This window comes from Emys orbicularis, chromosome 23 (assembly GCF_028017835.1).
Source record: "Emys orbicularis isolate rEmyOrb1 chromosome 23, rEmyOrb1.hap1, whole genome shotgun sequence".
Classification (NCBI taxonomy): domain Eukaryota; kingdom Metazoa; phylum Chordata; order Testudines; family Emydidae; genus Emys; species Emys orbicularis.
In genome coordinates, this window is record NC_088705.1 from 3,232,438 (window position 1) to 3,250,098 (window position 17,661).

The window sequence follows — 17,661 nt, forward strand, 5'->3', positions numbered from 1 at the left end:
GTCTTTAAGGTGCCACCGGACTCCTTGTTACTCCTGATTTGCAGAGTCCTGTGTCTCTGTGCCCCAGCCCGGTTTAGTCACGTCTGGGCTGCAAACACTGCAGGGCGAGGCTGACGGTCCTGGGCCTGGCCTAAATTAGGACATCTCTGGGACCTGGCTCCAAAACAGCAGCCGTCTGCGTCTGCTGGGGGAAGATTCCAAATCGCCCTGGAAACCCCAGGCCTAGGGCTGAACTCAGGGGTTTCTACCCAGCTGGAGGAGGGGCCGTGCCCCCCCCACAAACTCCCTCCTCCAGGGAAGGGGTCTGAGCGCCCCCCTCCCCAGGCCAGAGCCCCCCCCATCACCCCTCTCCCCGCAGCCGTGTGGCACTCCCAGCCCAGAAAGCCCCTGGACAGGCAGGTTTGGGCGGCGGGGAGCCGGAGCCGGGCCCAGCCCCCCAGCGTGGCGCACCCCCGGTTATTCACACTCTGCAGCCCGGCTGGGGGTCCCCGGCCCGCCCCGCGAACCTGGGCCAGCGGCCGTTTGCCCACCACCCTCCCCGCCACCCCTCCAGCAAAGGCGGCTGGTCCCGGCCAGCAGAGGCGCCCGGAGAGATGCTCCCGCCCAGCCCAGCCCCTGGGCCCGGCGCTGGGGAGGAATCCGGGAGTTCAGACCCGTTGATCTCTCGGCTCCCGGGGCTCAGGGAGGCGGCCAGGCTGGGGACCCCCCCCCCCCCCGCCCCCGGGGAACTCCCCCTCCCCCATCCCTAGGCACCGCCACGAGCTCCCTCCTTCCCCACCCTGCGAGCGGGACCGGGGAGAAGGGCCAGAGCCCCGCGGCCCCTCCCCAGCGCCCTGCGGGGCTCGGGCTGGGCTCGGACCGGGGAGAAGGGCCAGAGCCCCGGCACGTCCCGACAGCAGGGCGCGGGAGGGAGGGGGGTTAACCGCAGAGCCCCGCGCTGGAGAGGGGCCGGGGCGCGCCGCACAATGGAGCTGGGGGGGGGGGGGGGGGTTGGCGCTTTGCGGGACCGGCTCCGACTGGACGCTGCTTTCGCCTCCCGGGCTGCAAACACCCCCCCCCCCCGCCCGGGGCTGGAGACCAACCAGTGGGGGAGGGGCACGAAGTCTCTCACGACCCCCCCATGTTGCCCGAAGGCCCCGCGCAGCTATTTACCTTGGGCTCGGGGCCGCATCGCCTCGGCCTCCCGCTCCGGCCGCCGCTCCATGCCGCGCGGGGGAGGGCGCTGCTCGCTCTGTTGTGGCCCCCCCGCCACACAGCAGCGGGATCGGACACGAATCAGTCACTGCTCCGCCGCAGGCTCATCCCGCCCCGGATCCGACCCAGCCCCTTCCAGGGGGGGCGGAATCCGCCCCGGCTCGTCGCCGGTCCCCGCGCCCCCCGCGCAAACACCACGCGCCGCCCCGGGGCGCAGGACCCGGGCGCCTGCGGTGAAAGGGAAGCGGGGCCCCGGGGCTCTCCAGCCCTGGCCCGGGGGGTGCAGCCCGGCGAGCTGGGGGGCGGCAGGACGGGGACCGAGACCCCCCCAGGCAAAGGACCCCGCGCCCCCCGCGGCCTCTCGCCGGCGGCAGCAGCTGATGGGGCAGCAGCGAGCCCCGGCGCTATTGTACAGCCAGCCCGGTCCCTGCCCGGCCTCCGGGACAGGCCCCTACCATGTCTGCACACCCAGCCGGGAGGGGGGTCTCCGCCTCGCCCCGGGAGAGGCCGGGGGCAGGGGGATGCCTGCTCTGGGACGGGGGGTGGCCAGAAATCCTCTGCGCTGCGCCGAGCGCCGGCGCGCCCCGGCCTGCGCGCTGGGTGCCCGGCAAGGGAGGGCAGGGGCCCGGGCAGATCAGCCTTCCCCCTGCCTCTTGGTTGTGTCCGGCAGCGCGCTGAGACTATCTAGGGAAAGTTGGATGCTTGGGCGAGCCGCGGCTGGTGACTCACTTAGGAAAGGAAAGAAGGGGCAGGAGCAGCCGGGCGCCAGCTGGGAGCGGGGAGGGGGGGTACCAAGCTGGGGGATGCTGGGAGCGGGGGGCTCCAGTCCTGGGGTACCCAGCCGGGGGATGCTGGGAGCAGGGGGGGTCCCTCAGTCCTGGGGTACCAGGCTGGGGGATGCTGGGGGGGGGGGCTCCAGTCCTGGGGTACCCAGCTGGGGGATGCTGGGAGCAGGGGGGTCCCTCAGTCCTGGGGCTGATGCTGGGGTGAAGTAGTTTCCCTACCTATCCTGTGCGTTCCCCTCCACGCCTGCCTTGTCTGTCTTTACTCTCCGCCTGCTGCCGGCTGTCCCTGTCACCAGCTGCAATGGGGCTCATTACACACACAGCACCTGCCAGACCAGTTAGTTGCATTGACTGGAGTTTGAATCATCCCGCAGAGACACTGGTTTCCTGACCAGGAGTCACAATCCCAATTTTAATTCTTGCCTCTCCCTTGCTAAATTTTCTCCCCTGGCTGCTCCCCTCCTGCACGGGGCTCTGAAGACCGGCCACTTACTGACGGCCCTATTCTGAACAGCACTCAGCTCACCTTGCATTTCCCTTATATGAGGGGAAGGGCGATGGGACCTTTCGTTCCCAGCTCAATGTGCTCCTACACTTCCCCCCCCCCGCCCCCGGGAGCCCAGGGTGCTCCGCAGCCACCCGCTCTTCTAAACTCAGCCCTTTTGTCTGGCAAAACTCCTTTGGCCTGAGAAGGTGATGGGGATCAGGGCCTGTATCTCTCACCCACCACTGCAAGGCAGCCCCCTCTGGGGCAGCCCCCAGCGGCTAGCAGCTGGGACCTCAGGTTCGTGTCTCCCCCGAAGGCTGGGGTGCCTCCCTGTGCAGCACACCCTGGTGTTGGGTCTTGCTACCAGCTGAGCTTGCTCCTTGCTGGGGCCCCCAGGGGCTTATAGAATCATAGAATATCAGGGTTGGAAGGGACCTCAGGAGGTTCTAGTCCAACCCCCTGCTCAAAGCAGGACCAATCCCCAACTAAATCATCCCAGCCAGGGCTTTGTCAAGCCGGGCCTTAAAAACCTCTAAGGAAGGAGATTCCACCACCTCCCTAGGTAACCCATTCCAGTGCTTCACCACCCTCCTAATGAAATAGTGTTTCCTAATATCCAACCTAGACCTCCCCCACTGCAACTTGAGACCATTGCATCTTGTTCTGTCATCTGCTACCACTGATAACAGTCTAGATCCATTCTCTTTGGAACCCCCCTTCAGGTAGTTGAAAGCAGTTATCAAATCCCCCCTCATTCTTCTCTTCTGCAGACTAAACAATCCCAGTTCCCTCAGCCTCTCCTCATAAGTCATGTGCTCCAGCCCCCGATCATTTTTGTTGCCCTCCGCTGGACTCTTTCCAATTTTTCCACATCCTTCTTGTAGTGTGGGGCCCAAAACTGGACACAGTACTCCAGATGAGGCTTCACCAATGCCGAATACAGGGGAATGATCACATCCCTCGATCTGCTGGCAATGCCCCTACTTATACAGCCCAAAATGCCATTAGCCTTCTTGGCAACAAGGGCACACTGTCGACTCATATCCAGCTTCTCGTCCACTGTAACCCCTTGATCCTTTTCTGCAGAACTGCTGCCTAGCCATTCGGTCCCTAGTCTGTAGCTGTGCATGGGATTCTTCCGTCCTAAGTGCAGGACTCTGCACTTGTCCTTGTTGAACCTCATCAGGTTTCTTTTGGCCCAATCCTCTAATTTGTCTAGGTCCCTCTGTATCCTATCCCTACCCTCCAGCGTATCTACCACTCCTCCCAGTTTAGTGTCATCTGCAAACTTGCTGAGGGTGCAGTCCATGCCATCCTCCAGATCATTAATGAAGATATTGAACAAAACTGGCCCCAGGACTGACCGTTGGGGCACTCTGCTTGATACTGGCTGCCAACTAGACATGGAGCCATAAATCACTACCAGTTGAGCCCGACGATCTAGCCAGCTTTCTATCCACCGTACAGTCCATTCATCCAGCCCATACTTCTTTAACTTGGCGGCAAGAATACTGTGGGAGACCGTATCAAAAGCTTTGCTAAAGTCAAGGAATAACACGTCCACTGCTTTCCCCTCATCCACAGACCTAGTTATCTCCTCATAGAAGGCAATTAGGTTAGTCAGGCATGACTTGCCTTTGGTGAATCCATGCTGACTGTTCCTGATCACTTTCCTCTCCTCTAAGTGTTTCATAATTGATTCCTTGAGGACCTGCTCCATGATTTTTCCAGGGACTGAGGTGAGGCTGACTGGCCTGTAGTTCCCTGGCTTATGCACGGCAAGTTGTGGTGCTGTCACAAAGGCCCAGGGAAGAGGGGTCAAGGTAGGTGCAACATGCTGCCGAGGTGACCAGGCTGGTCATGAGGGGAGTAGGGAGTAAACCCACAACCCGACTGCACCAATAATCATCCTGCCCGTCCCAAGGGGGAAGGGACTGCTCCAGGTAGCAGCTGGATGCTGGACATTTGTCCGTGCCAGGTCTCCTGCTTCCAACCACAACCTAGTCACAATTGTGGCTTCCCACACTGAGTGGCGGCCACAAAGCTCTAAGAGGGGCCGATGGACACGGCTGGCTCAGGGGAGCATCACAAGAGGTAACGAGCCTTTCTGTCCCTACATCACTGACCCGAGACACCAGGTCAGCAGCAGCCTAAAGTCCTTACCATGTGATGGCTGTTTGGCGGGGGGCCTGCGTGCAATGAGCTTCATGGGTCTCAGTCCTGTTACTAGTGGGACAGGACTAAAACCTCCCCCACAATGTCCCCCCCCCCCCTTGTTGGGGCTGGTGGCTGGGTCCTGAACACATGCAGGGCCTAAATGAGAGCTTGTGCTTGGCTGTTTTAATTAGTTTGCAGCATGCTAGTCTAGATGTTCATTAACTCAAGTTAAAACAGGAGCAGAGTCTCCTGCAGAGGTACCCTAAACTCTCCCTGGAGCTCTGTACTTCGCACTGTCTGGGCCTGCACCAGAGCGGAGAGGCTTCAATCCAGCACGAGCACCTCTCAAACAGGCTCTCCAGCAGGCTCTCCAGCAGGCCCCCTCACACCCAGTCTAGCACTCGCTGGGCAAGTGCTTTGGAGCCCAGAGTCTCCTTCCAGTTCAATGGCTCTGTCCCGCCCGGCCCTGCCACCAGTACAGGTAGGTCCCTTTGGGCGCGTGGGGGTGGAGCAGGGTCACTGAGGGAGGTGGGACTCTAATGAAGCAGCTCCTGGATGTTTTTTGCTGCAGCCCAGGGGTCAGATACTTGTAGGGTGTAAATCACTGACTTTAAGGGGGTGACAGATTTGCACCAGCTGAGGCTCTGGCTCAGTGAGAATGACTCAGTGGGCACCACCCTGCACACCCTGTCACACACAGCTTGTCTCTGACTCCGGCAGGGCTGTTTGCACCAGGAGAGCTGCTCACGTTTTGCTGGCCCCACTCACACTGCTCTGGGTGAACGCTCATAGCGGCGCTGTATAACAGTTGGCTGGAGAAGAAGCCACCTCCGCTACATTCTGCCGGCAGAACCTAATTACCCTCATTGGAATCCAGCCAGGAATGTGCAGAATAAAGTGAAAGATTTAAAAAAAAAAACACCCACTAGCCCCTTAAATCTGTGTTTTGAAGCAGCCAGTGCTCAGTGGGATCAGCCTATTGATTGTGCTGCAGGGGTAGAGCTGTGCTCAATAGGCCGCTTGCCTGGCCCAGGGAATCGTTAGAATCAATACATTGTTCAGCTAAACTGCCTGTGGCTCTTTGAGGTCAGATTATCGACTGGCAGCATTGTGGGGGGATTAGCAGCATCTCGCTGGGGACTGCGAATTCCGGTGCTATTTGCATGTTTAAGGAAGGGCTGTGGTGCCAGCACTCGTATGTGCGGGCAGGAATCCGGCAGCAGGGAGGAGCTGGGAGAAGATGGGGAAAGCAGCCCATCCGGCGTGGAAGCCAAGGGGGCTTAGGCAAGGCGGATGGTGTGACCGGCCCGGGGATGCAGGGACATGGCCTGCTGCTGCTTGGGGTGGGGAAGTCGGGGCTCAGTAGCTGGTGGCTGCACCTGTTCGTGTGACAGGCGCTGCTCTGGGGTTCAGGGCTTCGCTCCCCTACGGGATCTGCAAACACAGGGGCTGCAACCACCATTATCACATGCTCACCCACATGGTCAGAAGCAGCAATGGAGGGAACAGTCCCTTCCGGGAGAGGGAGCTGACGGGGCTTCCTGGTCACTAGCCTCTGGGATCAGCCCATTGCCCAGCAAAGCACATCCTTCCTTTAGCCAACTAGCTGCCCATCAACTAGGAGCAAATTAGCAATAAGGAACTTTGCCTGTAATTCGATCTTCTGTCCTCACCCTGCCATCACCCAGAAGAGCGGGGCCTTTAAAGGCACCCCGTAGCGGGGCCCTGTCTATATCTAAATCACATTCTCTAGCGCTAGCTCTCAGAGCCAGGCTGCCTGTCCCGACCCGCCACCAAGCGGGTTTCCCAAACCCTCCCCTCTCTGGGAATGCCAGGAGTGACTCAGGGGCCGGGGAGCCTGGTGGCCCCAATGAGCTGGCTAAACCGGGGCCAGTTTGGCAAGAGCAGGAAGAGGAAGCCGAGGGCCGTGCCGGGAGTGGAACACGTGGCAGCCACCCGTTCAGAGGGACGGCCCCGCCGATCCCAGTGGGCGGCACTCCATCTTGGCGCCGAGTAGAGCAAAGCATGCTGGGATCCAGCCCTCTCTGCCAGCCTCTGCCTTGACAAGGAGGGAGAGGAGGCCGCGAAGCTGAGCCCAGGCGCACACAGCCCGAGGTGCAGGAAAGGCTGGCGTGGGACAGAGCCCATCCAGCCTGTGCTCGCCAGGAGTCCTTCCTGGGTCAGCTCCTTGGTAGACTGGCGCTGGCAAGGCTGGTCTCGCCCGCCAGGGCAGTAAAGACACTGACACTGAGGAGTGACTTGAAAGCGAGAGAGTGGAAGGGAGGCAGCTGTGGGGTCGTGGGAGGATGGCTAAGCTGAGCTCCTAGCCCAGGGCCAGCTCCACTCTGGCTGAGCCCAGCACTTGGCATCCCCGTTCCCAGCCCTGGGGCTTTTCGCCCAGCTCAGCACAGTGCCGAGGTTTCCCCGAAACCCCATCTGGCCTCGCCCTCCCGGCTGACTCCACACCGGGGAATGTTGTACGACAGCAGGAGAGTGAAGGGAGCCGCGCTGCCGCGTGCCAGGAGTGTGCGGAGCTCAGGCCCAGAGCCTGGGGGGAGCTGGGCAGCTCCCAGCCAGCCTGTGCCCCTGGCAGAGCTCCTGGGGCAGGAGGAGACAGATGCTAATGGGCTCCCACAGGCCCCTGCTGGTGGGTTGGGGGTGGGGGAAGTGCTCTCAGCACCAAGGGGGCAGGACCCTCCCTCACCACGTGCTGGCATCGTGCTCAGAATAAACCTGCAGACACTTGGAGGGGGAGGGGGAAATCGGCCCAAAATATCCAGGGGACAATGTCCCAGTGGCCCTGCTACCGACCGGTCCCCTATCCACCATCAAAGCTCCAGCGCCCTGCTGGCTGGGGTGAGCAGGGGCACGGCGGACTCAGGAGGGCAAACAGCAGCCACTAGGGATGGGGACTCTGCCTTCCAATGCCCAGCGGGGGCTCACAAGGTCAGAGAAGAGCCAGGCCGAACAGGGCAGGATTGTTCCCTGTGCCCAGCCTGGCTTTAGAGGAGGAACCCCCCCCCATATACCCACAGGGCTCCCAGAAAGGCTGGGTAGCTACCGCCTTTGCCCAGCCAGCCCTGACTGCAGCCGCTGGCTCTGCATGACTGAGTGGCCCAGCGAGCCGCTGTATTGTCACTCCCCTTCCGGGGGTCTCCAGCAGCCCCACACCCTTTCATTTCCATGACAAATGCCATCAGACAAGGGACCCCCAGCGGAGTCCAGACGGGGCTGCTCAGCAGAGACCCCGCGGGCGGCCACAGACAAGGCGGCCAGGCAGCTCTCAAAGGCATTTTTGCTTGGTGAGGCAATGGCACCTGTGGAGGGGTCATTCGGGGACACAATGGGAGCAAGGAGACCCCTCCCTGCATCTCCGGAGTAACCCCCCACCCTGCCCCTGCCCCTGCGATGGGGCTTTGCATTCCCCAGCCACAATCAGAGGGACAGGGATCGGGGCTGCTCCCAGCAGTGCTCCGTGGTGCTTTGGGATTCTCCAGCGGCTCTCAGCCTGGGGGTTGCCAGCCTTGGGGCAGGGGTCCTTCCTTCCCCCTTCTCTGCTGCCAGGCTGACTTGGACACACTGAGCTTCTGGGACAGCAGGGGGAGGGGATTCGAACCACGATGGCTCAGCTCTCACATAGGGTCTGCTAGGAATCGAGGCAGCTAGTGGGGGACCAGAGGCAGGCTCCTTGCTGGATGCAGTCGGAGTGGGGCAGGAGAGCTGGCATCGCACAGTGCTGCTCACACCCCTCTGCCTCCCCTGGCCCTGAGGACAGGATCAGCTGCCCGACCAGGGCCTCACTCTTCCACACCCTCCTCCCCCAGGCCTGGTCCAGCTCCTCTCTCTGGATTCAGGGCCCCAGCCAGCCACCCTTTCCTTAGCATCCCCATATTGCACCACCGCCGGAGACTCCTTCCATCTGCCAGGGGATACGGAGCCTGGGCAATGGGGGAGGGAGTGTGCTATGGAAGGGGTGTAGGGGTGCTTCCCTGTCACGGCTCCAGCTGAGCACCCCTTCTTAGCCACTCACCGGCCTGCTAGGAGAGGAGACAGATTCTGGATCCTGGGTGTTTTAAGCCTCTGCAGTCCAAGCATTGTTCCTACGTGAGGGCCTCTGGGCACACTCCTGGGGTGCAGATCTTCTGTCCAGCACCCCGTCCCGAGAGCTGCGGCCATGCAGTCCACTGCCGGGCCCCTGGAGCCTCCCAGAGCTGATACACACCCTCTCTACCAGAGCCCCACCTGTGATCCTGCCGCGTTGCCTCTCCAGTTGGGCATGTGGTAGGTGTCAATGCCTCACACACACTTTGCGCCAGACTCTGAACCACCGCTGCTCTTTACTTAGTAGTACAAGAAATACACAGAGCTATGCAAACATCATAAACCCTACCTCCATTAACCTGCCTCAGTTTCCCCTCCCCCCCACTCCAGAGCATTCTTTGGGCTGGGGTCAGGCTCCTCTGCCATTCAGGGTCCTCCTGCTGCAATGCGTGGCTGGGGTTGTGAAACATTCTCCCACCAGCTCACCTCCTCTGGCCTTGGACAGCCCGTGCCCTCCCCTGTCCTGCCCCACGCTTCCTGGGGGGCTGTTAGTCTGTCCCTCCCCCATAAGTCCTTTGTGAGGACACACCCTTGGAGCACCCCTTTGTGGCCAGGCGTAATGTCACTGGTGTCCTCCAGCCAAGACACATTCTGTTCAAGCCCCTTCTGGGGTAACCAAACGGCAATCCAAACAAGTCTGAACAATTCTTCTGCCCCCTTGGGCTACTGCAACCTTCTCTTCTGCTTCCCCTTACAAACCCTATCTCAGGGCTCCCCCCAGGAGCCTCCCCAGCTCCCCAGCGGCTTCTCTTCCTACCAGAGTCCTGCCTTCTCTTGCCCCCTTTCCAGGGCCCACCACAGGGATCAGTTCTGACCCTACCGCCTTCCTCAGCCTGCCAACTCCGGTCTTCTCAGGGAGGGGGGAGCGTCCTATCTCCTAGGTCCTCTCTCTTCAGCTGAGCACCCCAGCTCCTTACAGCCTAGCTCCACCTCCTCAGGCCAGAAGACAGTTAGTTCCTCAGATCCCCAGGTGCGGAGCGTGACTAACTGGAGTTCTTTCCCTGTCCCGCCAGGTAATGGGGGTTAAGCCCCATCACTTCCTTTTATAACCTTTCAGTCCCTTGGTCCAGTGACTCCTGGATCCGAGTTGACAGGTGATCCAGGAGGCTTCCTTGCCAGGTGCCTTCTCCCCTGGCAGACCAGTTCCCCTGGGTGGGAGCCAGTCTCCTGCCTGGCATATGTGTATTAGAATGGAGGAGCAGCCCGAGTTAACGACCCTCTGTTGGCAGCCCTCTACCAGTCCCCTGGGAATTTCAGTCCAACATGGAGATAAAGAGGCAACAACGAAGGCAGCTAGTTCCCTCCCCCTTCCCAGTGGCGTTGGGAGCACAGGGAGAGTTCTGAATCTCACAGAGAATTCATACACGCAGCTCCCCCAGTCATCACCTCTTCCTTTCCCCAGAGACAATGTGAGGTGAGCCAGGTCCCCTTCCCTGTGCATGAGGCAGCCTGGGGCTCTCTGTCTTGGCAGTCCGTGTGTGATCTGCCACAGGACCCGCACTCCTGCCTTCCTCGCCAGACGGTGTTTTGGGACGCACTAAACTGTTATTTCTTGCCCTGTTCCTGGGAAGAGGCAGCGTTCCTGACTGGATGGCAACGTAACACAAAGAATCATGTTCCCCAAGCTGCCCCTCTCCTGCACCGCCCTCTGTCCCACTGGCCTGTGGGTCTCTGGAGCACCAGTCCCCAGAAAAGTGGGATTCTGGTTACTCTGGGAACCGTCATTCTGAGAACGCCCAAGTGGAAAACTACAATGTAGACGGAGCAAGAGCGAAGAGGAGCAAATGTGCAGAGCCCTCCGCGACCCCGGGACGGTCAATACGCTTGTATAATAACCTCAGTATGTATTGATCGCTCCTCTGCAGATTGAGTCACTGCTGTATCGCTTGCTTTTTGCTGGTTCCCGTGGATACTGGGAGCAACCAGCCTCCCAATCCTTATGGAAAAATCTATGAGTTAATTATGATTGTGTCTGCACGTGCTAAGCTGGCCCGATAGAGAGCCCCTAGTCCTCGAGGCAGAGACAGCGTGTTCCTCATTCTCCTCTGCACCGAGTGCAGAGCCCAACCACAAGGCAGCTCTACCTTCAGCCCTGGGAGGCGGCTGCCTCTGGGCGGGGGTATGTGCGGGGGTTACAGGCAAAGTCCCCCCCCCTTTTCCCAGTGGGATCTGAGTGGGGAAGATGGGACTATGATCCCAGAGGCAACTTTGCACATGGATCGCTGCTCCCACTCCGGGCCCCTGGAATGCTGCAGTCTGCTGGAGCTGCGGTGTGCACAGGTGCTCAGCACCTACTGTTAATTAGTGGTTGCTAGGTGCCCATTGCCTCAGGGTGCCAGCCAGCCAGTGAGAGCGTGTGCAGATGGGGTGACCCGTGGGTCTCTGCTGTGAATGGGCCCAGTGCCGTGCCAGCAAGGCCGCTGCAGGAGCTGTGTGGGCGGAGCTCTGCCATGGGTCAGGCACCAAACTGGGATGGATTCGGGGTACAGATCAGGCGCAAGGTGGCTCGAGCTGCCAGCCCAGGCTGCGCCTGCCCATGCCGCTGAATTGTGGCTTTGGGCCGAGCCTGGCGGTCCTTGCTCACTCAATCTGTGCGTGCCAGCGGGAGCAGGGGACGCTCTCAGGGAGGGCCGATGCGTTCGGGGCTCTATTCAGACGGAGCATTGCTCTTTCCTAGTCGCCTCCTGCCGATGCACTCCTGAAAGCCCCGGAGCTGGGCATGCCAGAGCCTGGGCTGGAGGGAGTGCAGGGGCAAAGAGCCTGTTCCCCTCTCTAGCCCTCAGCAATCAGGGGGAGTGGCTCACAGCCTCGCCGCAGCTGCCTCAGGAACGACCCCACTGCCCACACCCCCACGAGTCTGCCTCTGTGGCTGCGCTGTCTCATCAGCAGTGTTGGAGCAAAGTCTAGAGCCGGCTGATGAGCTGGGCACGTTGGCTGTGTCGGGACGGGTCCCCGGCCTTGCGCTCTGAGCCAAAGACAAACAGGGAGGAGGTCGGGGCAAACATCAGGCGGTGCTGAGATCATCGAGCAAAGTACACACTAGGGCTCTTTCCCCTCGGCCTGCCAGTGCCCAGGGGCTGCTGGTCACTCTCCTCTTGTAGCCAACACCCAGCAGAGCCACTGACACGCACACAGCTCCATCCCAGAGCCACTGACACACACACAGCTCCATCCCAGAGCCACTGACACGCACACAGCTCCATCCCAGAGCCACTGACACGCACACAGCTCCATCCCAGAGCCACTGACACGCACACAGCTCCATCCCAGAGCCACTGACACGCACACAGGTCCATCCCAGAGCCACTGACACACACACAGCTCCATCCTAGAGCCACTGACACACATACAGCTCCCTCCCAGAGCTGCTGACAAATATATAGCTCCGTCCTGGCTTTATTGCACAGCAAAGCCACCTCTTCTTGAAACTGGGGGCTCCTTGCTCACAGTCTCAGGCTTGCTGGCCTGCTACCCAGGGTACGGTACCTCTCCCCCATACACAGGGCTCTGTCCTCTTTGACTCCAATTCCCCCTCAGCCTGTGGTTCCCCCCTTCTAGCTCATGGTAAGTTACTGCCACTGGAGGCTGTGATTTCAGCTGAACATACGCTGGGCACAGACCTGAGGGGCCCAGCCCATTCATCACAGCTATCACTGTCCCTTTCAGCCCTGAGCTGGGGGATAGATAGATAGATAGATAGATAGATAGATAGATAGATAGATAGGGAGGGAGGGAGGTGGATGGGGATATATAGATAGCGGGGTGGATGGGGATAGATAAATAGATAGAGGGGTGGATGGGGATAGATAGATGGGGTGGATGGGGATAGATAGATAGGGGGTGGATGGAGATAGATAGAGGGGTAGATGGGGATAGATAGATAGGGGGTGGATGGAGATAGATAGAGGGGTAGATGGGGTTAGATAGATAGGGGGTGGATGGAGATAGATAGAGGGGTAGATGGGGATAGATAGATAGGGGGTGGATGGAGATAGATAGAGGGGTAGATGGGGATAGATAGATAGGGGGTGGATGGAGATAGAGAGGGGTAGATGGGGATAGATAGATAGGGGGTGGATGGAGATAGATAGAGGGGTAGATGGGGATAGATAGATGGCGGTGGATGGAGATAGAGAGGGGTAGATGGGGATAGATAGATAGGGGGTGGATGGAGATAGATGGGGTGGATGGAGATAGATAGAGGGGTAGATGGGGATAGATAGATAGGGGGTGGATGGAGATAGATAGAGGGGTAGATGGGGATAGATAGATGGGGTGGATGGAGATAGATAGAGGAGTAGATGGGGATAGATAGATAAATAGATGGGGTGGATGGGGATAGATAGATAGAGGGGTGGATGGGGATGGGGTGTGTATATGGATAGATAGATGGATAGATAGATAGATGGGGGGTGGATGGGGATAGATAAACAGATAGATGGGGTGGATGGGGATAGATAGATGGGGGTGGATGGAGATAGATAGAGGAGTAGATGGGGATAGATAGATAAATAGATGGGGTGGATGGGGATAGATAAATCGATAGAGGGGGTGGATGGGGTGTGTATGTGGATAGATAGATGGATAGATAGATAGATGGGGGGTGGATGGGGATAGATAAACAGATAGATGGGGTGGATGGGGATAGATAGATGGGGGTGGATGGAGATAGATAGAGGAGTAGATGGGGATAGATAGATAAATAGATGGGGTGGATGGGGATAGATAAATCGATAGAGGGGGTGGATGGGGATAGATAGATAGAGGGGTGGATGGGGATGGGGTGTGTATGTGGATAGATAGATGGATAGATAGATAGATGGGGGGTGGATGGGGATAGATAAACAGATAGATGGGGTGGATGGGGATAGATAGAGGGGTGGATGGGGATAGATAGAGGCCGAGTCACTCCTGGCGTGTGAGTTTCACCGTGAGTGTGGGGGACAAAGGAACCAGCCGGCCGCTCCTACCCCGCCCCGGCGTGGCCACACACCCAGCTCTGTGATGACGCTGGGCGGTACCTGTCATTAGCATCACGGTGTGATCTCATCCTGGCCTGTGCGGGAAGCCAGTGTGCCAGCCTTGCTGGGCAAAGCTTACAGCAACGGCATTAGCTCCGCCAGCTTCTCCCTCAGCTCTCGCCCTCCGTGCCCACTTAGCTGGGCTCTCTCTCCCCTCCAGCGGCCCTGCCCTGAGAAGGGCACCCGCTCCCTCTGGGCCATTGCCAGCCGAATGCTCCACAGCACTCCTGGGCTTCTCTAGGGCCGCGGGAGGGGATCCTGCCCGTCAGGGCCTGGAGTTGGGCTGGAGGGATCCCAGAGCAGGCCCTGGTGACTGCTTGGCCCCGATCCAGCCTGGCACGCTCCCTACTCCTTGTCACCAGACCCTGCAATCGTTACTGGCCTCCTGCCTGACACCCCTTGTCCACCGCCTGGGGGAGCAGCTCCCTGCGCGGCAAGGACAGTGCATCCCTTGGGCATGGGCATCTGCAGCAGGGCCGGTGACTCTGCCCTGCCCTCGCCCACCTGGAGTCCATGGCCCAGCGTGAATTCCCAGCACATTCCGCTCAGGCTGGGCTCTCACCCTGCCACCAGTGCCAGGGTACCCAGAGCCAGTGTTTCTGGCCCAGTGCTGGGTGTGGGGGGGACAGTACCCGAGTACCGCTCTGCAGCTGGCATGGCAGGACCCTGGCTCAGAACTCGGCTTTGTCCTATGGCTCTACCTGCTTCTCGGGCCCACGGTGCCCGTCTGGCTCCCAGGGCACCCTCGTACCTGGCACCCCCGCAGGCAGGCAGCTTGTATGACTCCCTAGAGCCAAAGGCAGCAGCAGGAAACGCCAGGGCTTATTTTCAGTTTGCTGGCGGCACAGATGCTGGCGGCAGTGACACACAGACGCACAACCTCCCCCAGAGACAGACCCTCCGACACCCTTGTGCACCCACGTGCATACACATTCATCCACACACCCAGTGCTAGTCACACAAACAACTGGTCACAGCCATGCACACACCCCATTTCCCATCACCCTGGAGGAGGGGCAGCTCTGTGGCCGACTGCACTCAGAAGCCCGGGCAGAGTGGGGCTCAAGGCCACCTGGCTGACTGGTTTCTCTGGAGCGAGGGCAGGTTTGGGCTGCAGGGCCAGACTGCCCCAGCCTTCAACCCAGAACACCCCGGGGCCGTCTGTCCAGCCAGCACAGAGCCCAGGGCCCTTTCGGTAGGGTTCTGGTTGCCCACCAGGTGTCCCACCCAAACTCCACTCCGCTCACTCTGCTCTGCCAGCCCAAACCCCGAGAGCCCTCCCATGGGATCCAGCGCCAAGCGTCGCTCCCCGCCCTAACTGGCTGGGCAGCATTTGCTGTGTGCCATTAAGCAACTTCCACGGCACACCCCAGAGGCAGCTGCACTTCCGTGGGGAGATAAAGGATCTCTCAGCAGCCTTTCACAGCTCAGAGAGAGCTGGGCAGCACCCTGGACTTCTCAGATGGAAAGTGCCAGCTCCATCCCAGGCGCAGCATCTGCCTCCACCCCGTGGCCCCCAGTGCCGCCGATCCCTGCGTGGCACCGTACAGCCCTGTGGGGACCCGGCCCCCGAGTCTGGGGAGAGCTGGGCAAGGAGCCCCGTCCTCACCCTTCTCTGCCCACAAGCCCCAGCCCTGAGCCGTTTGGCAGATCAGCCACATGCCCCGACGCACGGGGGTCTGCAGCCCTCACCCTTGGGAAAGTCCCTGTGGCAGGGGGCAGAGGCCAGTGTAACCTGACCTGTCCCCACACACAGCCTGGCACAGAGGGGAGGGGGGCATCCATGGAGCTGGCCACCGCCTGGCCCCAGCTGCTCCTGCCAGGAAGGGGGCTGCACCACCTGGGATGCAGGAGCACAGAGCTTTGCCCCTGTTGGTGCCACCATGGCATTGTCCAGCCGGCCCTGCCAGCAGCATTGGCTCTGGGCACAGAGCCCACCCCGGGCAGGCCCAAGCCCTTGGCAAGGGCCCTGCCGGGTCCCTTTCGTTGCCCCGCTGCGTGGAAGGCGGAGTTGGGTCCATGCTCGCTCCAGCCCCCCGGCACCCCAGGCACAACCAGGGCCCTGTGCCATCCTTCCCCTGCAGACAGGACTGAGGCTGGCGTGAGCCGGGGTCTGACTCCCTCTGGCTCAGCCCAGACCCCACTCAGACGCCGCCTCAGTAACGTACAGAGCCACAGAGAGAGCAGCCGTGAAGGCAGCGGGGCTGGGAAAGGCCCACACCGGGTGCCAGGGCTAAGAATTGTTCCCCCCCATGCCAGGGGCCAAACTGCCCCCCCGTGCCATGCCCCAAATGGTCTCTCCCCACCCAGTACCCAGCCCCACCCCTGCTATCATACAGAAATCAAAGGAGGGCAGGGCTAGGGCGGGCCGTGTGTGCACGGCGTGTGCCTGGGTGCACACGTATGTCGCAGGGACGGGCGTGCCAGCCTAGGTGACCACACAGCCAGCCCCATCCATCCCTGCCGTGCCCTGAGGGCAGCCCTACCCTGGTGTGGCACTCCCGGCTCCCAGTGCCCCCCAGCTCTGGGGAGGTGCACATGGCCAGCGACTGAGTTCCGGCCTGGGCCCTTTCCACTGCCTGCTCTATTCCCAGGGCCGCCCCTTCCTGTTGGGGCTTGCTGACCTCAGGCAGCTGTGGGACTCCCCGTCCCTTCCTGCCCATTGTGTGTGTGTGGGGGGGGGCATGCTGCCAGGCGGAAGGGGGAGAGCCAGCAGGATTTGTCATCCCCCTCCCCCCACACATCCACCCCTCTGCCCCCACATCCTCCCATCCTCCCCCTGCACTGTCCCCCTCCCCCCAGCACGGCTCCCGTGTCCATCCCTGTCCCCTGGCGCCGGACTAAGCTTGGTAACTCATTTCACACGCTGCCAGCCCTTGGTTCCCCCTGCCCTGCGCTGGCCTGCAGGGCTTGCCCAGGCAGGAACAGCTCCTTGCCCCGTCCCTGAGCCAGCCAGCCCCCACGCTGGTGGGGCCAGTGAGCCTGCCAGTGCCAGGGACCTCCCACCTCTATTCAGCCAGCCAGCTTGGCCCCTGCAGCCTGCCGGAGGGGAGGGGATGTGGGCTGGGATCATCCCCTGCTGTGCCAGGCTGGGGAGGAGGGAGCTGGGCTCCAGGTCTCTCCTGACCAGGTGGCACCTGCGGCAGCAGGGCCCTGGGACATGGCCGACCCATAGCCATTGGGCCGGGAGGTGGCAGGGCTGCCCGCTCGGCCAAGCTCCTGCCCCAGGGCAGCACCCACAGCAGGGTCGCTCACTGGCCTGGCTGTGTGCCCATCGGTGAGTCACTCTCTCTGCCTGGGCTGCCCTGTCTGTGGTGGAATCTGGGGGTCGCTGGTGCTGCGAGAGCTCAGCGATCCGGGCAGAGCCCATGGGGACGGGCGCTGGAGAGACCAGCCCAGACGGAGCAATGCCCCTGGCAGGGGCGAGCCTCCGTTCCCAGCCCCTCCCTGCACTTGGCCAGAGCCTGGCTGGGCTGTAAGGAAGGGGGGCGCCACCCAGCGGAGAAAGGGGGGCATGACAGCTGGGAGGAGGGTGCCTGGGGGCAGGGCAGGTCAGCACGTCCCATCCCGGTGCCAGGAGCTTTGTGCCGCTCCTGTCGCCTGGGCACAGTGGGGGAGCCGTGGCCCCCTTGGGAGTGCTGTTGCTGGGGGGTCAGGTCAGGGGGAAGGGGCCTATCTGAGAAGCACCCCTCTGATTGGGGGGGGGGCTCCTACATAGCAGGGGTTCAACCAGCACCCAGGTGGACTCAGTGCTCACCGGAGTGTGCGGCCACATGGTCCATGCAATCCCGCCAGGACCCCCTCCAACCTGTGCCATGGCTCCAGCGCCCCCTGCTGGCCTGCAGTGCATGGCTGCAGGCGGGGAACAGCGCTGCCAGGCCCAGGCAGGGGCTGGCAGAGAAAGATGGGGGAGCCC

General features: G+C 61.1%; 1 protein-coding gene across 1 annotated transcript in view; it reads right to left on the reverse strand.

The window, feature by feature from the left end:
- MAP7D1 (MAP7 domain containing 1) overlaps positions 1 to 1,204 on the reverse strand; it is a 44,654-nt gene extending 43,450 nt beyond the window's left edge. Inside the window, exon 1 of the mRNA XM_065421886.1 lies at positions 1,153 to 1,204. Coding sequence (XP_065277958.1) covers positions 1,153 to 1,204 — 52 coding nt within the window. The remainder of the gene's footprint in view (positions 1 to 1,152) is intronic.
- Between the last annotated feature and the right edge of the window lie 16,457 nt (positions 1,205 to 17,661).